This window comes from Notothenia rossii, assembly GCF_949606895.1.
Source record: "Notothenia rossii genome assembly, chromosome: 5".
NCBI lineage: Eukaryota > Metazoa > Chordata > Actinopteri > Perciformes > Nototheniidae > Notothenia > Notothenia rossii.
Genome location: NC_136903.1, coordinates 85,994,175 through 86,019,890, shown reverse-complemented (window position 1 = coordinate 86,019,890; position 25,716 = coordinate 85,994,175). Strand labels below are relative to the sequence as shown.

General features: G+C 41.8%; 1 protein-coding gene across 1 annotated transcript in view; it reads left to right on the top strand.

Moving 5' to 3' along the window:
• Positions 1 to 25,170, top strand: part of shq1 (SHQ1, H/ACA ribonucleoprotein assembly factor) — a 58,438-nt gene extending 33,268 nt beyond the window's left edge. The window contains exons 11-12 of the mRNA XM_079681637.1: positions 11,498 to 11,618; positions 23,785 to 25,170. Of these exons, the coding sequence (XP_079537763.1) occupies positions 11,498 to 11,618; positions 23,785 to 24,391 (728 nt within the window). The 3' untranslated portion in view covers positions 24,392 to 25,170. The remainder of the gene's footprint in view (positions 1 to 11,497; positions 11,619 to 23,784) is intronic.
• The last annotated feature ends 546 nt before the right edge of the window (positions 25,171 to 25,716 follow it).

Genomic DNA, 25,716 nt, shown 5'->3' with positions numbered 1-25,716 from the left:
AGAGACTGGAATTAGAAGCCGGAGCCGGAGCAGCACAATCTCGGTTGCAAATTGTATATAAAAACATTTATTCAGTGCCTTTTTTTAATCAGGGATTAACTATGCATCTACACGATTCACAACTAAATAAATGTTTCGCAGTGAGATACACTGACAGCCTGGTAGAAAGCTGCATAGATTGAAATGAGACCGTTTCCCTTTACATTATAAACCTCTCTGATATGTTTGTGGTCTAGACAGGAATAATATGTGTAGAATAATCTTGATCTGCAACTGTGCAGAAATGCTGGGTTTAAACAGAATAACAAGCCATGCAAAAAAATGCATATCATCGTTTGGAATATTGATTCTTGCTATTGGGTTCAGCCCTAATGCTGCAAAAGTAATATTTCTCCCACTAAATTAAGAGTGGCCCCTCCTCCTCTGGGAGAGAAATGTGGATTAGTATGAAACGGACTGTTGACTTTGATATCTCAAAGCCCGGAGTAATCTTTAAATCAAAAGCCCCCGCGGACAGATGAAACACTGCAGTGTACACACACTCAGGATGTGTGAGGGCTGAGATTATCCAGCTTGTGATGATTTTAACACTGGTAACTGACAGCAAATTAAAGGCCTTTTAAGCTCAGGATTAGCATTTCCACGCCTCATTAAGTAGGGAGATGAGTTGATCGGGCGAGCCGGGGAAACGGCAGTACATTTTTCCCCCTCACCTAATTTCTCTTACCTCAGGAACACTTACTAAAATCGAGATTTCTCATGTTCCCCCCCGAGCTTTAAAACACTCATTTAGCTCTTAATTTTGCCAGATGATAAGAGGCTGTTAATTTGTCTCTATTTATTTTTGGAACGAGCAATTTATTGTTTTTCACTTACCACTCATAACCCTCATTATTCGCAAGTGAAGTATGAGTAATAGGGGTTTTCCTTAATGAATTGTACCACCACAGTAATTCAGCCTGGCGTGTGTTTGAGAGTGTTTCCTTCCAGCATTACATTTCACACTCATTAATGTGTCAGGATAAAGCAAATGGCAATGCATGCCCCATGTTTGAGGCACTTCATTTAAGTGGCAGCGAAAGCAAACATTCATAGGTATTAGCAAAACAAACCCATTAACGGCAGCGTGCTTGTTGAGGCCCCCGAGGAAATGTTATCGGGGGGGGGTAAATATTTGAACAGCCCTCAGGAAGCAGGTGGAGGAGCTGCTTGAGAATACTCTCCACGCTGCCAGAGTGGATAAGAAGCTACTGGGCAGGTACAGGGGAGCGGAGTTTAGACATTTGAAGGAAGATCTCATGATCAAAGTGAGGAAGCGAGTCGCCTGATGAAGCACATTTTCGCAGTGGCTTAACTAGGGCTGCTCGATTATGGCAAAAATCATAATCTCGATTATTTGGGTCAATAATTGTAATTGCGATTATTAAATGAGATTATTCATTGACTTTGAAAACATCCATTTATTGTACTTTAAAACAAATACAAATAATAATTTGAACTTTTTAACTGTTGAATTATACGTTCAGGGTAATGCCCGGGAAGGAAGAGACACGCGGGGTTGCCCCCCCCCCCCACGCAGCACACCCTCCCGGCCATCAGTAATCAACTGAAAACCCAATACAAAATAAAATAAATTATACATTCATGTCTACATTTTAAATAAATAATATCAAAATAATAAATACCAATAAACAAGATCAACAAACATGTTGCAGTGCACTGTCACAACCTGAAAACTCCTTAACATATAGCCAACATTTTGGTAAAACATATTCAACATATTCCACTCACTCCACTGGGTCAATAATTGATATCACGATTTATTAAAAACAATAATCCATTTACTTAAAAACATTTGAACAGTATTTTTTTTAACAGTTGATCACCCTGGACTTTAAATATAATCCAAAAAAAAAAAAAAAAGATTTAAAAAAAATAATAATAATAATTTAAAAAAAAATAGTTTTATTTAGATTACGTTGTTTTCGTAATCGTTGCAAGCCATAATCGTAATCGCGATTAACATACGATTAATTGAGCAGCCCTAGGCTTAACTACGACTTTTGTGTCAATCATGTCTGTAGATTCAGAGGATCTTTTTTTTCCGAGCTAAATCAACTAGCCAGTACAAACACTTGAATAGCCCTTATTTCAATGTTTGGCTCCTTAAAGCCGTAAAAAGTGACAACAAATGTCAGATGTGGTTCTTTCTAACAGATCAATCCATCACAGGTCTTTGCTGTTAGTCACTGGTCTGAACACTGGTCGTAGAATGTCTTCTGGAATTCAGAGAGGTCAGGGAAAGTTCGGGAATGTAATCAAACTCTGGGTCAAATAAGCCCTTTGACCCAGTTAAAGGAAAGTCGAGAAGGAGTATTCTAAAACTAGAGCAGGGCGTGAACACGGCACTGATGGGATGAGATGCGTGGATTGTGTGTGACGAGACTGACTGAATGGGTATGAAAGCAGCTGCTGATATTGGGCATTGTTGTAAAGCAGTTGGACCGAACTGAACCAAACTATTGAACCCCATTGAAGTAGATTGTTATGTCCTTGGGCTGCGGTCATGTCTGGATTTCCTTGGTACATAAAACCGATACTATGTGAAGTTCTGCCTCTCCTGCTTTTAATCCACATCATTTTGATTAGTGGCAAAATAGAAAAAATAGGGAGATGTTGTTTAGCTGGTTAAACTTTCCTTCCTGGATACTACCCACCAACTACACTTTTCTTCCAGACAGTTTGATAGCACGCCCAGTAGATAATTGGTGTCTTAAGACCGAAAGATAACATCAATGGGCGTCTAATTAGCGTGCGAGATACAATACTAAGCATTTGTTCACATGGAGATAAAGATTTCAAGCCAGAGGAACATCGATGTACTCATTTCATTTAGAATAAAGCATTGAGTGGGAGGGGGTGGGGGGGGGAATTCACTTTGCTGCCTCTGCTGCAGTTTGGGGAATCTGCATTTTTGTCCAGAAGACACAACAGGCTTTGTTTCTTGTCACTCTTCACACCCACTGCTGCATCTATGCAACACTGCTCCTTCTGCAGCCCTGAAGGAGTTACTGTTGTACATATGGGTGGCACATCCTTTCCCTCTCGTTGAATAACCTACTCTTGCCTAATTAAAACACCTTGTTCGCTTCTCTTGGGCATTTCACCAATAATTACTGAACAGTTACTAAAAGCAGCTGAACTGGGACCAGCCTTTTCTTTCCTCAGGAATTTTCCCTGAGAAATCTTGGAAGCCAGTTTGCTTTTGCCTCACATGTTCCAAGTCCTGAAGCAAAGGGCAGAGTTCCCCGCATACGATCCCATGCTCAAATGAGAACCAAATGTTTGTGGAAGGGGTTTCCTCGCTGCGGGTTCTCTGTTTATTTTGATTGGACTGGATTTTCTCTGGACAATGCCAACCAGCTCTGGAGGTGCAGGGGAGAAATCTTTCAGGCCCTCTGTGGATTTTCGGCCACATAGTGAGACTATTTATACGCCTGTTTGGAGGGAGAAGTGCTGTGGCAGTTTGGCAGGTTGTATTCTTCAGGGAATCGACTTTTGTCAGAATAACAAATGGAGATTCTGCGTGATGCATTGTTGGTGTTGAGAGCTGCAGCATGCTAGCCAATGTGATCTCTACATGTTTCTAGAGTCAGAGTGCAGGTGTCGAACGTAAACCATGTCATATACAGCAAAGCCCTCTCACCATAAAACATGTTTGAAACTTTACATAGATTATTTATTTCAACCATGATTAAGCTGTAATTGATTGCATGCTGCATCAAATGCTGGAAGAAACCACACTGAATCATGTTCCACAGAATCCACATTTAAGACGGGGCTTAAATGGAAAACTGATATTTTATAGAGATATGCCTCAAAAAAGTAGTGCACTTTTTTATTCTTAGGAAGTGTTAATTATAGAATAATGAGCATTACGCCCGTATACAAGATGACTCTGCAGTTGTAATCAACAATGTGATGTCGGAGCTCTAGGGATGTAATGATATACCGAATATCGCGGTATCGCGGTAAATAAACTTCCCAATACCGTCGTGAGACTGACAAAATCTACCGCGATTTTTAAAAAATAATAATTTTTAAAAAAAACATTTTTTTTTTTTTACTCTTTTTTTTTTTAACCTTTATTTAACCAGGTGGTCCCATTGAGATCATCGATCTCTTTTTCAAGAGAGACCTGTCCAACATGGCAGCAAGTAGGTTACAACATGAAAATAAAACAACAGATAACACAAAAGGACATCGTATTTACAGGGCTACATTTACACACCTAGAGACATTGACAAGTACCAACCATATATTTATATCTCGCCATGTCAATAGGCCTGGCGTTAGACTTTTTCGCTGTCCGTCATTTTGACAGACAGGATCGTAAAATATCCGTCAAAATCCCTTATTACCCGTCGGGTCTGAACATATCACGATAGAGCATGCTCGTGAACTGTCAACGGGGGGGGGGGGGCGGTGTTATGCCGTGTGTGCATGCACCTCGCGGGACGCGCACAGCGTGAAGCAAAACCTCCCAGGCATGTATTGATCTGTACGGCAAAGTACGGTTTGGGAACTATATCATTTCCTTTTGGAGGGCATGCATAACACGGCATAACACCAGAGCCTGGCTGAGGGGAAACGTTGGCGCTGTTCCGAGTTTGTTCTAATCTGTCCAAATGACAGACTGCTTTCAGATTTTTCTGTCATTGTTAAATAAAATATTCGGTTAACGCGACCACTGCTGTCCCAGCAACATCAGTACCAAGCGAGAGAGTTTTTTCCAGAGCAGGGGATATTGTAAATGCCCAAACATCCCAGCTTATAAATACCTGGAAATGTGGACATTCTCATATTCCTAAAAACCTGTCTGATGATGCTGAGTAAGTGACTAGTGAGTTTGAGTTGAGTTACTTGAAAAACTAAAGTGAAACTTGATTTATTTTATTGCAGGATCTGATTATTAAATGTCCTTTTTTATTTGTGAGATGCAGTGGCATAAAGAAAATGCTTACTTTGTTTGGTAGTACCAGTAGGTACAAAAACACTGGTTTTCTTGTTCCAGTCTGTTACTGTCACTTTGTTTTTGACACTTTAAAATACTGCTATCCTACAAAAAGGCTGTAAAAATCAGATTTATTATGTAATAAAGAAACATTTTCCGAGTAAAAAAATGTTTTATTGAAAAAGAAAAATTTATGATTTTTTTTTTCTTCCCTTTATTATTCAATATCGCGATAAATACCGTACCGTGGACTTGTTATCGCGATATTATCGTACCGTGAGTTTTTGGTATCGTTACATCCCTACGGAGCTCAATTAAAAACAAAGCTGTCCATGCCGTCTGAAGGTCTATTTGAAACAATTTTCTTCATTTCATTTCATTTCAAACCTTTATTTAGACAGATTAGTCCCTTGAGATCATCGATCTCATTTACAAGGGAGACCTGCATCATTTAGTTCCACATGAAACATAAAAACAACATACAAACAACAGAGGATATCATATTTACATATTCAACATTTACAAATACCCAGAGTGTCAGAAAGCATTTCATTTAGACATGCCTTAAATACATTCAAAGAAATAAAAATGCTCAATTTCAATTTTGCCTGTAGACTGTTCCAAGCAAGTGGAGCTGCGCACATAAAAGCTGTCTTACCTAAGACAGTCCTTACTCTTGGCACATCTAACAAGACGATATCCTGCGATCGCAGACAATAGCTGCTTGCAACTTTCTGCTTTATCAATGAACAGATATAATACGGGAGTTTACCCAACATAGCTTTATAGATAAAAGTGTACCAGTGACTGAGCCTCCGTACAGTGAGTGATGGTAAACCTGCCTTGGTATACAATGTACAGTGATGAGTAAGTGCTTTACAGTTAGTGACAAATCTCAGAGCACTATGATACGCAGCATCTAGTTTGCTTAGGTAGTTGGCAGGTGCATTCATATACAGCAGATCACCATAGTCCAGCACAGGTAAAAAGGTCACAGTGACTAGCCTTTTCCTGGCCTCAAGCGAGAAACAGGACTTATTCCTGAAAAAGAAACCTAGCCTAACCCTCAGTTTTTTAAGCAGGTTATTGACATGAAGTTTAAAAGAGAGACAGTCATCAAGCAAGATACCAAGGTATTTGTAACAGGCAACAACTTCAAGTTTTGTTCCTTGCGTTGATACAATATCTAAAACAGGCTCTGGTGACTTTTTAGCTTTTGAAAAGAGCATTATCTTGGTTTTATCCACATTTAAAAGAAGCTTTAGTTCAGAGAGCTGAGTCTGAATAATGTTAAAAACAGCCTGTAATTTAACAACCGCCTCATGAATGGAGGGACCTGCACAATACATCACGGTATCGTCCGCATAAAAATGTAAAGTAGCTTCATCCACATTTTCACCTAAACTGTTGATATATATGGAGAATAAAAGTGGACCTAAAACAGAACCTTGAGGAACACCATTAGCAATGTTTAACCACTCAGAAGACAGCCCATCAAAGTGAACACATTGGGACCTTTCAGAGAGGTAGTTCACAAACCACCCCACTGCATGGCTGGATATGCCAGTACTGAGTAGCCTCTGTTTTAAGACACGATGATCAACGGTGTCAAACGCTTTGGAAAGGTCAATAAACAGAGCTGCACAACTCTGTTTATTATCTAGCATACTAGTAATATCATTTACCACTTTCATTGTTGCAGTGATGGTGCTATGTTTCTTCCTGAAGCCTGACTGATGTTTAGACAGGATATCATTTATACATAAAAACTCCTTTACTTGTTCACTCACAAGTCGTTCGAGCACCTTAGCCAAAACTGACAATTTAGAGATTGGCCTATAGTTATTTAAAATAGTTGCCTCCCCTCCTTTCAGTAGAGGCAGGACATAAGCAGACTTCCATACTTTAGGAATTGTATTTGTGCTGAGGGAGAGGTTAAAAAGAGAAGTAAGAGGTGGAGCAATAAAATCTGCAGCTATCTTTAAAAAGAAAGGTTCTACGTTGTCCGGGCCAGCCGGTTTCTTAGGATCTAACTTGGATAAAGCTTCATGGACAATACCAACAGTTAAAGGAGTAAAACTGAAAGGGTTTTCCAGACCACATTGTTCAGAGTCAAGGACTGGAGCGTTCACAGAAGCAGAAGCACAGTCAGTGACAGAATCAAACAGAGAGCCACAAGAGACAAAATGCTTATTAAAGCAATTTAGCATGGTGGCCCTGTCTGATATAATGCCAGATGCTGTGGTGAGGTACGGAGGTAGCTCATTTGGGATATCACCAGTGGAAATCGATTTTATGGCTTTCCAAAATTTACTAGGATTATTCAGGTTTTCTGTGGTAACTGACAAATAGTACTTTGACTTAGCACTTTTGACATTTGAAGTAAAGCTATTCCTTAGCTGCCTAAAGCGTAGCCATTCTACCTCTGAGCCTGATTTCCTAGCCTTTGCCCAGGCATTGTTTCTCTCATGAAGGAGACTGGACATTTCAGCAGAAAACCAGGGATTGTTTCGTCCCTTCACTCTAAATTTACGCAGAGGTGCATGTTTATCTATAATTTTTATAAAACCAAGATAAAAATAAGACCATGCAGTTTCTACATCAGCACACAGATCGATTTTTCCCCAATCAAAATCAAACAGATCATGTAAAAAACCCTGCTCCACTAAGTGTTTTTTATCTCTCTTTGTGATGATGCGTGGTTTAACTTTTTGGACCTTAGTGTCCCTAATTGTGGCTACAACACAGTGGTCACTCACATCATTAGCAAATACTCCCACAGATGAGTATTTATATGGAACATTTGTTAAAATTAGATCAATTAAGGAGGATTTATTTGGGGACTTAATATTTGGGCGAGTAGGACTGTCTATAATCTGAGTAATGTTCAAAGAGGTACACAGGTTTTTAAAATCCTCTGACACAGAAGTTAACCAATCCCAATTAAAATCACCAAGCAGCACTATTTCCTTGTAGGAAAGTTGAGATAACAGTTTTGCCAATGAAGATAAGGAGTCCTTGACAGCCGAGGGGGCCCTGTAGCAACCCACCACCATGACCTGTTGACCCTTTGTTACTTCGACATTCACAGCTAAAAATTCTAGTTGTTTACTAACAGATTTGGAAACCATTTTTGTTACACAAAACTTATTTTTGACATAAATGGCAACGCCACCACCTTTTTTAGGACGGTCAGTGCGATATACATTGTAACCATTTATGTAAATGTCAGAGGCCAAGATCGATTTGTCTAGCCACGTTTCTGATAAGACAATGACATCAGCATCAGTTGAACTCGCCCAAATACGGACAAAATCTAATTTAGGTAACAGACTGCGCACATTTAAATGAATTAAACCTAACCCCGATCTAGAACTAAAATCAGCAGGAGTAGCTATTTGACTAAAACTACCAGGTGGACCCGGATTTGGCTGTACATTTCCTGATAGTAACAACAATAAAAATACCAAGCACCTTTTCCTCTTAATCAACACACATACATGTTCAGCTGTTCTAGAGTCACCAGCAAACTTCGCAAAAGTGAGATTAGAGTTCAAAAAACAATTCTGAAGGACCATTGTGGCAGGCATGTGAGAAAGACAGACATTTGACGAAATGAATGTCCGCGACAGTGCAACTAGCAATTGTTTGTGCAACCCATCCGAACCTGTACAGGGGATGTCCACTGCGGGCGGCAGAACGGACCCGCATCCAGCAGAATTGTCAGGATGACTAGCGAACTTCTCCTTGTCCAGCACAGTCAAAAAAAGGCACAGCAGAAACACGACATTTGCCATTTTCCCAGTCCAGCTCAACAGCATCCACGATGTTCCCGAAGCAAAACCACGTCAGGACAGCAGCAAGGAAATAGGCAATCAGCAGTGTGGCAACACTCCGGTTTCTCCGCGGTATCTCCAGACCAGGCCTCCCCCGCACAGTAGCACCCAACAGGTGGGAGTAGGCCTCTAACAGCAGGTGGATAGCGGCCTTCAGCCGTGGGAACCACCACCAGCAGAAGCAGAAATGGGTGGACGGCAGGCCCTCAAACCGCGGCAGATCCTCCACAGATCAATGGCGTTAAAGATGGAACATAGATGGACATAGATGGAGCCTAAGCCGGAGAGCTAGATCTATGCTAACAGATGCCAGGTTAATTTTGGAGTAATAATGCAATTTTTGACGAACAGAAATATTGTTTTTTGGTATGCGGGCTTACGCTAAAAGTAAGAGGTGGCGGCGCCCCTGTTACCCGGTCTAGACAAAACCCTGATAACAATGATATATTTTAAACATTTGATGGACTTTTGTTCTTGATAGGATAGCATAGCAGTGCATGGATGGTTTTGGAACTACAGTAACTATGAAGCCCCCAAAACGTGGATGAATAGCTAGAATGTTTTTCAAGATTTATTATAAACCATATTTGTTATAATTATCATTGATAGCTTTGCTCAATATCTCAAATCTAGATGTGTAGTTATATGTATTAAAGGTCCCATGTCATGGCCATTTCCACTGATCATAGTTCCATTGTTGAGGTCTACTAGAATAGATTTATATTGTGCAATTTTCCAAACTCACTTTGGCTTCTCAGACAGCATCTCTGTAAACTACGTGTATTCACTGAATTTCACTCTCTGCCCTTAACGGCTCGTTGTAGCTCCAATAGCTCCAGCCCCCACCCTCCCTGTGAGCACAGTGTGCTCTGATTGGTTGGGTCGTTGTGAATCGTGCTGAGCTCCGTGGAGGTGTGGTTTCCTTGTTTAGCGACAGCGAAACACAGCCAAACTCACCCTGAGCACACACAAAGTCACAGCCGAAGTAAAAACAATAAGTGTGGCTTGATATTGAGTCAGAAAAAGGTTGATAAACGCTGTGAGAATGGGTCTGCAGAGAGAATTTCGCCGCGATCCCAACTGTCTGTTATCAGCCTGCAGCCAGGGAGGACAGATCAGCAGAGCTGCATGCACTGAGTGTGTGTGAGGAAGTCCGTGGATTGCTCAATTTGGGCCAATCAGCGGGGGCTTAACGTAACGGCTCCACGGATTGGTCCATTTGGTTCCGGGTAACCCATGACATCATGCGGTACCCGGAAGAATCAATGGACAGTGACGTATCTCCAACGAGGCGTTTTGGGGAGGTATTTTCTGTGTTAGAGTTTTACTCGCTACAGGGTGCACTTTGAGGGTTTTGACTCTGCAGACCGTTTACATTCATAAAAACCTCCATAACACACAAGGGGACGGCTAATAACCAGAAAAGCATGACATGGGATCTTTAACATACAAATTAGTGTTGCGTATGTAAAACTGTGTCTTTACTGCTGTTTCTAGGTTGTTTAATGAATACATCTTCAAAATTACCATTTTCTAAAATCAATTATTGACTTGTGTTACCTTGAATTTATTAAGAGAACTTGCCTGCCTCGATAATTACAAGGTAACAAGCATCCGAAAAAAGAAAAGTCTTGATGATTTGAAGTAAATGGTTCACAGCCGAACTAAGGCACATTTTTCTGCATGAAAACCAAAGTCTGGTGATTAACTGAAAAGTATTCCTTATGAAGCATCACTTCAACAATATCCAAAAGCTCAAAATATTCAACTAGCTATTTATTTGGTATCTAAGTGTCCAGAAAGTTTCAGTTATATGTGCTGAGATCTTTTGTATGATTTCTGCATAAATATATCTTCTCTAGCAGGAGCCATTTGCATTCAGGGCGGGAGAACAGTCATCCCTGAAAGTGTTGTGATTGAGCATAAGTAGGCTCAGTCAACACAGCAGCTGTTTCCATATCTCCTACTAATACCCATTCATAGGAGGTGTTGAGTGGCAAAAATAAATACAGTTCAAACACTTAAGCTGTGAGTCGGAGTGGCTGGCAAATCAATAATACACAATCTTCATGATAAGATTGTAACTGTGTTTATAAGTTGAGTCTGGGCTACAAGCCTTGGCAAGATATTACTGTAAAAAAAGATCAGACAGGATTTTCAGAAACAAATGTTCCTAGCCCTAAAGTAAAAAAAAGGCAAAATGTCTGTGTTTCTTCAAAACATACATAAACAAGGCCTTCAGATCAGATGTGAGATCACAGGCAAAATGGATTCAGATGTTGACTATAATGGTGTTGGATGGGCAGACTTCAATGGCTGTCATGTCAGGAATCATCAAAAACAGTCAGTGCTATTTTTGACAGATCAAGGCAAACACGTTTCTGACAGAAAGTCTAAGCAGAGCTCCCATTAAACAGAAAAATTGAACCAAAAATAGAGTTTGTCTCAAACGAACTTCTTAAACCGTATAGATCAAATTACTCCGCAGCTCGCTAGGATTTCCCTCTGATCCCTTACCTCGGCTTTTATGTATGGAACAATGACTGCCAGCCTTTAGATGCATGCTGCGCCTGCCAGCAGCTGGAGTGCATTGTCATCCTTAACACTGAGCGAGAATAACACTGTTTTTCCTTTTTCCTTCGCCCAGGGAAAACCGGTGTCCTCAAATGCCTGCTGGATATTCACAAAGTGTTCAGAGAGAACGACCCGGCCTACATCCTGAACGACCTGTACATCACAGACTACTGCACCTGGGTCCAGAGGGTCAAGTAAGTCCACCGGATACGTTCATGTTCACATAATTACCATTAGAGTAAAGGAGGGAAGCGCCACTCAGCCCCAACGATAGGTGAGTCAATACAATGACCCACTACCTAGATATGCAATCTCCATCTTCAATTCAAATAGCTTTATTAGTATTAATTGAAAACGTTAAGGTAAATTATTGATTAATGAGCCATCTCCCCTCGTCTCCATTATCATGTGTCAAACGTACCATCACTTGATATGAAAGTTGGTGACATGCCCATATCTTCCGTGGGTGTAACCTTCCACTAGCATTCTCAAGCCAAAAATCTGCACTTTTCTTCCAAGTGATATACAGTTCGAACGCTCTCTCCTCCTCAGAGTTCATATTTTACATCTACTTACACATTTCGAATGCAAGCCTGCGAGCGCATTGCTCAGTAATGAGCTCTGTTTTACTCTTGGCCGGGGTTCAGCCAAGTGGTGCGCTCGTCTGGAAAAAGCCCAGTTGAAAAATGTGTGCCTGATGTTGTAGGCTCGGTGCCCAGATGCAGACACGATAAAAGGTCTGCAGGGATTTAGCACCCCCACCTCAAACCCCCCCCCCCCCCCCCCCTCCTCCCCTCCTCCCTCCTCCTCCTCCGCACATTCTCATTTCTACATTTTTCCAATCGAAGTCTTGAATCCTGCTCTGAAAAATGCTACGGACCCTAATGGGTGTGAAAGATGTATGTTTGCCAAGAGGACACACTTGCTATCACACTTTGTGAAGCTCTGTCAACTCTCAATCAGTCTCCTCTCAGCTGAGGGTCACGACATCCCTGCCTCCCCTTTCCGCTCTTCCTCTCTAAACGAAATGTCAGCTTGACCTCACATGCTGACTCCTACTACCCTGTGCATCCATCATTAAATGGATTAGCCCGTGCTCTCCCAGCGACCTGTGATTGAATTGTTTCTTTTCCCCTTTTCTGGACTTGTCCGGTCAATAAAAGTAGTGTAAGCTGTCGTGTTGTGGGAAAGATGTTCAGATAGGTAAAGCCACGTCTATCTTGAACTGCTTTTAAAGAGCAAGTATTCACACTCACTAGTTAGACGCTCAAGAAAAACGCGATTCTGCGATCGCAGAATTTACCGCATAATCAGCAAAATGGCGCAGATTTTTGAAAGGCCGCATAATCCCCGCATTTTTCCACACAAAATTGAGAAAAAGAAAAGTTAACTCGTCGTGACGTCATCAGCTCGCGCATCACAGAATGTAAACAACACTGTATAGAGTGAACGTGTGGAGCTCACACGATAGAGAAAACACCAAGATGAACAAATCTAATCCATTTACCGACGAACATTTCTACTAAAGACCGGGCAAAAAGTGGGGGGAAACTATTCTGCACCCCGTGCAACTGTGTGTTGGAGCATAAGAGAAAATCGACGGTGACGACCCACTTTGATTCATTCAAACATTCGAAAATGCTTTCTGCTGCTGCGGACAAGAAAGCCAAACAACTCACGTTCACCGAGGGATCAACCTCCAAAACCCTTTCGAGGGCTAAAAGAAACGAAGTGAGTAGCCTACAAGATTGAAGCTGGTCAGATAACGAGGTGTGTGTGTGTGTGTGTGTGTGTGTGTGTGTGTGTGTGTGTGTGTGTGTGTGTGTGTGTGTGTGTGTGTGTGTGTGTGTGTGTGTGTGTGTGTGTGTGTGTGTGTGTGTGTGTGTGTGTGTGTGTGTGTGTGTGTGTGTGTGTGTGTGTGTGTGTGTGTGTGTGTGTGTGTGTGTGTGTGTGTGTGTGTGTGTGTGTGTGTGTGTGTGTGTGTGTGTGTGTGTGTGTGTGAGAGATTAAAATAGCCCAATTGCTTTTACAATAAATAAACATTGAATGTGTTTAATTGAATAGTAAAGGGGTTTAACGTTAGTGGCAGGTTGTGTGTGAGAGAGAATAAATAAGAAAGCCCAATATTTAAAAAAATTGTTATTCTTTTCCCCCGAATATTTCGCAACTTCCCGTAATTTCACCGCATAAAATCACATAAAACCCCCGCATGTTTAATCGCATAATCAAGGATTTTAGCCCAAGTTTTTCTGGAGGGTCTAACGAGTGGTTTTCTGCAATGATGTCCGAGTAAGATTTTAAAAGAAGCTTGCAGTCAAAATGCATTTCTTTTATAAAAAAATAAATAATAAATTAGGTTTCGTCCGTGTGGGCGTGTGCGGGTGGAGGGAGGGAGGGGGGAGTGTAGTGAGGGTACTGTGATATTACAATATAAATGAAATGGCATCAATTACTGTACACTGTAATGAAATAAAAAGATTTCTAAAAAAATAATACAAAGCGTCACAGCTTTCTCACCGCAGACCAAATCTCTACCGTCACACATGTAGTTTGTTGTGACACCCCCTTTTGTGTCTTCTGACATGTCTGATGACGGATCGCGGAGGCATCGCTTTCTTCGGTGCGAGATATTCCCTCCGCGCTGGATTTGTCACCCTCCGCTAAGTGAGTCCCCTCTGGGAGCGGCGAGATGAGATGTAATCTATACCCCCGGTGCAATCCCTGTATCTTCTCACTCGCGATCAGCTGCGAATGATGGACATGACGATTAATGTATGTTTGTTGGCTCGGGGGTTGATTTATATAATCTCCTCGCTGTCCCACGTGGATTTCTACTCCTCAAGTTCTCCGCCTGCTGAGACATCGGTCTCGAATTTACAACCTCGTAAAGGCTTCACCGTGATTTAAGCCTCAGGGCATGCGGCCCCCTTTCACTGTGACACAGAGCAGAGTCCTGCACATTGCAATCAAGAGTGCAACCTCAAAAGGAAATTGCTCTTCACATTGTCTCAGTTCTCTCAAAGTTTTCGCGCAATGGTTTTTGGCCCAGAACCGAGCTCACACTCCCTGTTAGTTCACCCTCACACCCATCCGAATGCAATATTTTTGAGTTCTTTCAAATGCTACAGCGCTGCAATTACAAGCATATTAGTTTCAGGGTTTCCTTTAGGGGGTCCTCAGATGCCAATGCCCCCTGCAGAGCTGCTGGGCTGCAAAGAAAAAGCAGGTCTTCTCACTTTCTCTCTCTCTTTCTCGTCTTTCCCTTTTTATCAAATAGCTTGGACAGAGGCCAACGTAGATTCAGGGCAGCCAGCACAGACTCTAAAGCCTGGTGTCGTGTTACACTAACACAGTTAAATCCGAAAGGGCTACAACTCTCCTTTTTTAAGAGCGGGTTCGCTTGAAACCATCCACCCAACCCTTTTTAATTGGGTCAATTTGATTCTTGCAGTAAAAAAATATATATGTCATGCGTAGTGTTCCAGGAGGGAAGTGATGTGAGATTCATGTTTCCATATGAAGTCATTAGAAAGGAAATAAATGTTTTTTGTATGCATGTGGAATCTGTGTCTAATAGATGTGGGAATTTAATAAACCTGCATTGCTCCAAAGACTGGAAGATTTACAAGAAATAAATTAGGTATAAGCCGAACCTCGCGCCACAACAGCTGAATGGACAGACTTGAAGTGTTGTGAATGGACGGTGTGAAGTGAGCAGTCCCCCCAAAACAATGGGTGTTGTTTTCATTGGATAAATGGAGTCCGACGAAGAGAAGAATGTGTGTGCAGCATCGCTTCAAAACAACTAAGCTTACTGCCAAAAAACGAAGTTGTTGACATTATTTTTCCTGTTTGTATTCTGGGAGGATAAAGCAGCCTTCAGGACTCCACTGCTCATTCGTTCTCATTATTGTGAGCATGACAACCCATGGGGAGATTTGGTGGCTCTGACAGCAGCACCCAGCAGGGAATAGCGCCCGGAGCTTAAACAACTGTGAACGCCTGAGGGCAACAGGGTCGAGCATGTGGGTCAGCATGTCTGGAAGGCCTGCGGTCAAACGCCTTGAGAATACACTCGGCATGGTGGCGCAGCGTTAACCTCCACCCCCCCCCTTTCATGCATGACTGGTCAGTTGACTTCAGTACACCTATGTGTCATTGTAAAGCACAAGGCACTTATTACACAGATTTTCCCATAGGCTACCAGGCGTAAGGGGTGTTTTCATTCCTACCTCCTCTGCCCAGGAGCTTAGGTTTTTTGGCTCCGTTTCTCCGTCTGTCAGCAGGTTTTCAGAAAAAACTGCTGGCACCATTTTTGTGAAACTTGTTGCAATGGAGTAGCGTGGGCCAAGAAAGAGCCCCATATACAGTATGTTGATTTGCACATTTCACTTTTGTTAACATTTGTAGGTAGTGTTGTTGGGATAATCTGAAAAAGGAGTAAAGAACTGGGAAGATACATGTGATCGCGCCATTACATTCGGAGAACGACCTCCGAAACAGGAGTCAGTGTTGTATAAAATAAAATACAGCACCTCTTTAAGTAGCATCCATGTTGTTTGAACATTACGATTTAAAGCTTATTAAAACAAAACATCTAGATAGATAGATAGATGGATAGATAGATAGATAGATAGATAGATGGATGGATGGATAGATAGATGGATGGATGGATAGATGGATAGATAGATAGATGGATAGATAGATGGATAGATAGATGGATGGATGGATAGATAGATGGATGGATGGATAGATGGATAGATAGATGGATAGATGGATGGATAGATAGATGGATGGATGGATGGATAGATAGATAGATAGATAGATGGATGGATGGATAGATGGATAGATAGATAGATAGATAGATAGGTGGATGGATGGATAGATAGATGGATGGATGGATAGATGGATAGATAGATGGATAGATAGATGGATGGATGGATAGATAGATGGATGGATGGATAGATGGATAGATAGATGGATAGATGGATGGATAGATAGATGGATGGATGGATAGATAGATGGATGGATAGATAGATAGATAGATAGATGGATGGATAGATGGATAGATAGATAGATAGATAGATGGATGGATGGATAGATGGATAGATAGATGGATGGATAGATGGATAGATAGATAGATAGATGGATGGATGGATAGATAGATAGATAGATGGATGGATAGATAGATAGATAGATGGATGGATAGATAGATAGATAGATAGATGGATGGATAGATGGATAGATAGATAGATAGATAGATGGATGGATGGATAGATGGATAGATAGATGGATGGATAGATAGATAGATAGATGGATGGATGGATAGATGGATGGATAGATAGATAGATAGATGGATGGATGGATGGATAGATGGATAGATAGATGGATGGATAGATAGATGGATAGATAGATGGATAGATGGATGGATGGATGGATAGATGGATAGATAGATGGATGGATAGATAGATGGATAGATAGATGGATGGATAGATGGATGGATAGATAGATAGATGGATGGATGGATGGATAGATGGATAGATAGATGGATGGATAGATGGATGGATAGATAGATAGATGGATGGATGGATAGATGGATAGATAGATGGATGGATAGATAGATGGATAGATAGATGGATGGATAGATAGATAGATGGATGGATGGATGGATAGATGGATAGATAGATGGATAGATGGATGGATAGATAGATGGATGGATAGATAGTTGGATAGATAGATATTGTATTTATCCCAATTTGGGAATTTATTTTGTAACGGGATCAGTGTGTTCAACATTAAAATAAAAATACTTAAAAATGGAATAGAGTTAACAATTGAAAATAAAATGAAAAATGTATAGTATATCAAATATGAACAATATAAAGAATTCTGGATAATTAAAATGTTCTTTAAAATTATCAAGAATACTGCAGTAGTAGGAATATTGGCTGTATATACATATGATAGTATATCATTTACAGATATACAGAAAATTGCAAATTTGAAGGGTTGATTTAGAAGAGAGAGTTTCCAAATTTGAGTAATGGGACCATCCGAGGAACATCTGCGTTGGCATTGGCGAGCTTTCCCGCAGAATTTAAATCACGTGTTGCAATCGACGTGTGATTCTTTAGTCTTTGTAGATAATGGGGAATTGTCACATAGCCAAGCCAGGCAGCTTTCACGATGTTCCCCCCCCCCCTCAACGATAAAGCCGATGTCACATCCAGATGTTGCCTTAGAACCACCAGACACTGCCACACAGCTTGTCAAAGGCCCGTCTTGAAGGCTTTGAAACAGATAATGGAGGCGCTCCATCAGAAGTTAGCCGCAGCACTGCAGAGAGCCCCTGCTGGGCGGAACAAAGATGCAAATGTCTGCAGGCTAACGGGGATAAGTAGTACAGATTTCCTCCCAGCGTGAGGCCACACCATCTCTTTGTCTTGAGTACACAGGCTCATCTTAAACACACTCTGTATTTGCATAATTTCCTCTCTCCGTGCCAACTCCAGTTATTACAAATACATGATAATGAAGACGATTCCTCTGTCTAAACAAATACTAATTAAAAAACAGTTAATACGGCATAATACCTGTAAGTTCTAGAGGTATTAACACGTTTAATGCAATGCAGACACTCTTAAGAACTATTAAAACAATTCCAAAGCTTTAATGTCTAAGGGATTACGTAAATTGAAAGTTGAGGAGAGACCATAAAATCAGAGTTATGAACTGAACATAGTTTGTACTAAAGATCCCACAATCCCAACGGTGAGGTATAAATTCAAACTTTAGCTTGCCAGGCTGCAGTGTTATAAATCACACTGTAAACCCAAAGCTTTAGGGCTTTTTTTGATAGGGCAATCCAAACCAAGGCCTGCCATGGTGAAGATACTGTTGATAACAATTTCAATTTGATACACAAACATGGATTAATATCTGTCATTATCAAAAGGAGAACATACTTGTCTGTATAAAGTTTCACGGGAATCCGACCAATAGCTGTCCAGACATTTCGCTCAAACCCATGAAGGTCAAACTGGTGATCCCCCTGGTCAGTGGGCTTTCTGTCTCTGGGAAACAATCATCTCTGTCCACAATTCCTGGCATCCATTCAAAAGCTTTTAAATTATAGTGGGATGTTTACAGAAGATTGCATGGCGCCTAGTCAAACTGGTAACTGCTGATAAGAAAACAGTATGCCTGTACAACTGCTGTGAGTTAGGACTGCTCGATTATGGCAAAAATCATAATCTCGATTATTTGGGTCAATAATTGTAATTGCGATTATTACATGATTATTCATTGACTTTGAAAACATCCATTTATTATAGGTTGTTTTTTTTTAACATTATGTTTTTAACAGTTGATTTGCCTGAACTTTAAGTATAATTCAACTGAAAAACCAAAAAAAAAAAAAATCGTCATAATAAAAAAAAAAAAATCGTTTTATTTCGATTACGTTGTTTTCGTGATCATTGCAAGCCATGATCGTAACCGCGATTAATTGAGCATCCCTACTGTGAGTACAGTAAGCAATACTTAAAGTCTGAAAACTCCAATGCACATTTACAGACACCTTTTAATGTCTCTCATGAAACCCCACTGCCGCCAGTTAACGGTTATCATACCTGATAGGACTGACATTCAAAGCTACAACAAAAAGACCCAGGTTGTAAAGACATCCCAAATACTCCTTCATGTCACAGTTGACAGTCAACAGATATTTATGGTGTATCAGTGTGTGTACAGTACACTAATCTTTCATAGGCAGCTCCAAGTCAAACATTGGCGTGTTGAATAAATACATCTGTTTTTCTCATATCTTGAATCAAAGTGGCATCCAATGCCTCAGAACCTCCCAGCGTTCAGTCACAGTGACGGATCACATCTCCCCGCGTCGGCTTTTATCCCTCAGCCAGTGAATGGTGCATTCTGTGAGTTACAGTGAAGAAATCTGCTGCTCATATTACATAGATTTATACATCTGAAGACAAGCTTTATCTGAGACGTTTTCACGAGCACAGGCGTGCTGAAAGACTTGCTCTTTCAATGAGACCGATGAAAGAAATGTCAGATTGTAATTTAGCTCGCCTCTTTCACACACATACACACATCCTATTCTCATCTGGAGACTTTGGCAGATGGAGGCGTCTTTGTCTTGCCAGAAGTTTTTCCAACCTTGAGGAAAAAACCCACCCCTCCTGGGTTTTAATGAAGGCAAGCCACAACAGCGCTGTAGTAATGACTGGATTGTGTACAACCTTATCCCTCCCCCTCCAGGACAGAGCCTTTGTATTAACCGCAGCCCGAGCTTCTTCAACCACAGAGCGAGGGAGGGGAGAGAAAACATGAGCGCCTCCCCAATGCTAACTCAATAATGACTTCCCACGGGGGAAAGAGAATACAGGCCAGTCTTTGAAGTGGCTGTGCTGCAGGGGGCTCTTCTGCTCGAGCCTCGCTACAGGAAGTGCTCACGTGGCTTTTATAGAGCCTGGGCCCTAAACTGGCTCCATGCAGCAGCCCGCACACACTCATCATCATTAGTTCAGGTTAATGTCTGGATACCTGTAATCACTGCCGGAAAAAGCCATTTGTCATTGTCGAAAATGCTTTGCAAGGCTTTAGTTGTGTCAATCTTGCATGGCCTTCGCACGTGGAAACCACAAAATCGCAGGACTCAGTTACACAAAGAATGCAGCGGTTTCTGTTGTTTACATCTTCACACAACTTGTGTTGACTTATTTCCATGGTCAAGACTGGCAATGTTGGTTAGTCAATCCACCACTTTGGTTTAGACTGAAACATCTCGACAGCTATTGCATGCATTGCTTTGACATTTGGTGCAGACATTCACGTTACGTTACGCAGAGAATGTAGCCACTTTGTTGGTCAAAAGACTTTTCCTTTTAACCCCATCATGAACTTCAGGTTTAAGGTTTTAAACTAAATGTCTTTTCAGCTATTGGATGATCCCAGCAGGATAAATGGGAATAACTTGTGACTGCAAGCCGAGTCATCAGGTCAAAGTTTCACATTAATTGGTTTATAGCCAAATACCTGGAAAACTATAAGAGCATTCAGAGAATGACACGTGCACCTTGGCCTCATCTCACTATGTTATAAAATAGCCAGGGCTGCTCAATTAATCCTATTTTAAATCGCGATTATGGCTTGCAACGATTACGAAAAAAACGCAATCAAAATAAAACGATTCTTTTTATTTTTTTATTTTTTTGTGCTTTTTCAGTTGAATCAGTTGAATTTCAGTTCAGGGTAATCAACTGTTAAAAACATACTGTTCACATTTTTTTCTCCAATAAATGGATGTTTTCAAAGTCAATGAATAATCGCATTTAATAATCGCAATTACAATTATTGACCCAAATAATCGAGATTATGATTTCTGCCATAATCGAGCAGCCCTAGTACTAGCCCCATAATTCATCTCTAAAATGTACTGGGTGATTTCACTACCCATGCTACGCCCTTCCACCAATCGAGATGGAAAACAAGCCTAAAAATATTTCTCCGTGGCAGAGGTAACTCCTATCATTCCCAGTAGCCTCAGTTAGTCTTTAGTGTTAATGAGCAAATGCTAACAAAAATGCATGTTGTTGAAAATGGTCAACTACACCTGCTTCCTGACTGTAGTGCTCACCCCCAAAGCACAGCTTAATGCTGACACAATGAGTTACTGCATTGGTGGAGGAGAGTAGCTTCAAGTAACAGAGAACATGAAATACTATCCACAGTGTCCAATGTTAGAGCCAAGAGTCTGAAGACTGTTCAGATGCTAAATCATTGCACAGCCATTTATTATTCTGTGAGACAGGATTTTACAATTCCTTAAAGTTATCAAGGCAGCAATTATTTTTATCTTAATGTCAATGATTGCCCCCCTACGCTGTGTGTAACTCAGCCTCGAGCCCATTTGTTCCTACTGAAGATATATCTTAAAAAGCATGTCAAAATATATAAATAATGTCCCCTAACTCATCCATGTGTTTTAATAAGAGCTCTACTGCTAAGAGGAATATGCTACACCACATGTTTGAAGGATCAATAGAATGCATTAAAGTGTAAATATGGTAATATGGATTTTTTAGCATATTTACCCTTTTAATGCACGACACAATCGCATTCCTCTTCACAAAGTACATTCTTCCCAGTTTCTTGGGGGGGTTTTCATTTCTTAGGATTTACAGATTTTGTAGCTTGAGAATGTGATGTATTTGAGCCAAACTCACAGCTCCACGACTGAAACCACGGGAATGTTTCTACACTCTGAGTTTGGCACGCAGCCCGAGAATCTTAGCAGGAAAATCGACTTTGGCTACTGTTTCCAAATTCTGCCACATTGTGACACGGAAAACTGCCAAAACATTTCTCTTGGATTAAGGTGCATGTGAGAAAGGGCATCTCCCTGCTTTCCCACATCCCCAGCTTATTCCTTTCTGTGTGCACAGAGGAGAATGTGCTAGAGCTATAAGATATGTTTACACAGTCCCTCCTGAGGTCTTAAATGAATACACAGCCCCTACACGCTGCTCCCATAAACACTTTACTCTCCAGAATAGGGAGCTCATTAGGACTGCACGGTAATGAGGAGCCATCCTGGAGCTCGGCAGCGGGTTAATTGGGCCAGAGAGGGCACCGGGAGCCCAGTGTGAAAAAGCCCCTCAACACACACACACACTTTATCCCACCCTGAATGGTCTGAGTCGCAGTGACCCGCAGAGGTCACCTTGTAATCACCATGGCAATAGGGGAAGCACACACGCCCTAAACGCACCGGGGGACGAATAGCAACCACTTAAGTTTTTGGCAGCAAGGCAGGCATCCCAGTGTGAATAATGTGCAGGCGGGGGCCTCGGAACAATCTGATGGCTTTACGCAAAAGGGGCCTTGTGGGAGGACACTCATCAGCAATAAAACCCCGCCTCACTCTTCCAAGGAGTTGTGTTGTGTCTTCCCCGGTGATAAAACTGGGGCTACGGGACGGAGACATTGTTGAATGTTCCGCTTTATGAGGGCATTCTCTTAATCTCTGGAGACATTGAGCTGTGAGGCTGCAGCTCAGAAGCACTCTGTGTCCAGACTTTTATTGACTGTTCTGCAGTCAGGCTTTCTGCAGAGCTGCCGGGCCATTTGGGGGGAACTTGCTTCCATTCTACTGGATTTATTCTCTAAATGTTCTTGTGTTCGATCTATAGGGAACATTTGCTAATGGACAGAACACCTCACTAATGTCTGGCTTCAGTGTGAAAGGGGACAAACCCTTCAACCCTACTTGATCAGCAGGGATAGAAACATGACGTCCAGGTGGTTACGCCAATGTTCTGCCCATTTTATGGAGACGTGTGAGAAGTGAGTATAGATTTCGTATTAAAGTGTAAAATGATTATACTCTCCTCAAATCTCCAGCAGAAAACTCGTAGAAATAAAACCCTAAAAAATACTTTTTCCAATAATCACCATCGGTGGTTTGAAAGTGGGAAAAATGGACTGAATAAGTGACAGATATTCACTGACAGCTACCTGACGTTGCTTAGTTCGTAAACTACTAGGGAGTGTGGCGCAGTGGATAGAGCCTTGGTCTGGGGATCAGACGGTCACAGGTTCAAACCCTCTGCAGTCAGCATGTCGTTGTGTCCCTGAGACACCTCACCCCAAATTGCTCCTGTGGGGATTGCCCACAGTATTGAGTATGTAAGTCGCTTTGGATAATTAGTGGAAAACAGCCGGATGGTTGAGTAAACTATCCAATTTAAAATCACACTAAAATAATATATTTCTCTCTCTGGCATCCATTATATCCTCAGGAATTGTCGGCTGCTCGTGAAATCATTAAAAAAAAAATCCCATCTTGTCTGGTGTGAAAGGTTCCTCTGCTTACCGCTGCCTCAAACTGTTGGCTTAGCCTCTCATAATGCGAGAGGGGAAAGTGTGCACATTTGCATGTTCTGGCCGGGGAGGAGGGGGAGGGGAAGAGCCCTGCCTCTCTCTGTAATCCCTCTCAGTCTCTTATCACCTCTCGCAGGGAGAGCAGCAGTGGGGGAGGGGAAGAGCCCCGCGTATCAGCGCAGCTCATCTGCCTACATTATTAAACATCCATATTTCCATATTTCATTGAGCGCCCCCCGCGCCTCGGCAAATCGCGTTCTACTTAGCATTCAGATGAGAATGGGATATGGTTAATGGGTATTAGATTTGTAGATGGTTATCCCGTGGCTATGACTTCAATACGCAGAGCCCAGTCCATCAGTCAGCATCTCTCCCTGATGAAGTCGTAGTTTGATGTCACTTTTTTTTCCCTTTTCTAACTTCTCCTTCTTTCCCACTCTTTTATCTTCACAGGTCCAAGAAGATGTCAGCGTTGGCCGCCACGTTGCAAAAAGCTTCCCTGCAGAAAAAAGACTTGGCGCTGGAACTGGAGGAGCTGGAGGAGGCGGCCAAGATGGTGGCTGAGGAAGAGTCCCACAGTGACAGCAGCAGCTCGTCCAGTGACAGCAGCAGCAGCAGCAGCAGCAGCAGCAGCAGCAGCGACTCCTCGGATGAGAGCGAGGAATCTGAGGGGGAAGGAGAGGGAGGGGAGATGTCTAAGGACAACCCTCCACAGTCCCAACACACCCCAGCTGCCTCTCCCCTCCCCCAGCAGAGCACACTTCTCTCAGCGGAGGACAAGGTGAACGCCCTCCCCTCCGCCTCAGAAGGATCCAGACAGCTGATCCAGGAGCTGGGGGAACGGGTGACAGAGGAGCTGAACATCTCCGAGGACTCCACAGCGGAGGAGAAAACGAGTTCACGGGCGAACGACGGCGGCGGCGCACCGAAAACAGAAGCAACATCTGCGAGGAACAGCAGCAGCGGGATTTTGTTAGAGCCGAGTCCTCGCAGGAACCCTCTGCTCATCGTCCACGCTCAGGAGGACCTCACTGAGGGACCGAGTGCACGAGTCACCTGAGAGACGCTTTTTGAACTGATGGCTTATTGTAAGAAACGTTTTTTTTAATGATTTCATTTCTGATCTTTAGAGCTCGTTTAGAGGACCTTAATGTCTATAAAGAATAGTTTCCTCTGAGTTTATGAGCTCATTAAAATCCTTTTTTTCATAATGATTTTTTTAATGAGCAAGTGTATGCTTTGAGGTCTCATTTCATTAAAGGAATTAGACGCAGTCTTCTTTTTCTTCTGCTATATGTAAATCCGCAACTGGTGAGTTAATTGAAAGAAAAGGGCATTTATTTTGGTAATAGATTGTTCTTTCAAGTATTTGATCACATTAAAAAAGGAAGTAAAAGCTGTTTTCAGCCTCTTAGATATGAAGGTTTCCTGCTTTTCTGTTTTATATCATAATAAAAAGGGAATAACTTTGAGTTTTGGACTGACAAAACAAGACATTTGAAGATCTCCTCTTGCAATGGACATTTTTCACTATTTTCTGATATTCTCCACATCAAACAAAAAATCAACAATAGAAATAATAGCAAGTTGCAACCCTAGCCTTGAGTTATGTAACACTCTTGCTACTGCTGCCCTATGTCTATGCTACATGCTGTACAAATGGATTTAGTCTTGCATACTGTTTTTTTCTAAATGTAATTATGTAAACTAATTCAACAGAGTTTGTGAACTAGACCTCTGCTACAAGTGTAAAACTTCTGCTACGAATGTACATTTCCATATTCATATCAACAAATGCAGTCTATCTATATTTGCCTCCAATAAACCAAACAAATATCATTCCAGGAAGCTTACAATCCTTCATTGTTGCGGATCTCCCTGCCAAAGTGGCTGGCAGAGCTGCTTTAAGTGGGCTTTTCTTTTGTTAATGAATGGAAGGAAAAGTACTAACCTCCTTCCTAAAGAATTTATTGAAGTGGAAAAGACTCGGGTGATTGATTCATCGGGCATGGATGGAGGAGCGCCGTCAACGCGGCTCAATATCATCGGCTGTGTCTAGCAGGCGAGAGAAAACAAACAAGGAAGCACATGTCAGGCAGATAGATGAGAGCTGCGAGCGGAGGCTGCCGCACGGGAGCCGTTTGTTTGAGAGATAAGAGCACCCCTGGGCCCGAGGCAGAGCGAGAGATGGAGGAGCCGAGGGCCGGAGAGACTCACTGACACTCTGGCCAGCTCAGCCGTGAAGACGTCCGCATACATCTGCAACAGAAGCCAAATCCACTTACCCTGCAATAAAATAGATTTTCATTTGGTGTCCCCGGTGTAGTTTCTGTTATTGAGGGGGCATAAAGAGATCCAGAAATTAGCCAAATCTGTCCGGCTTTA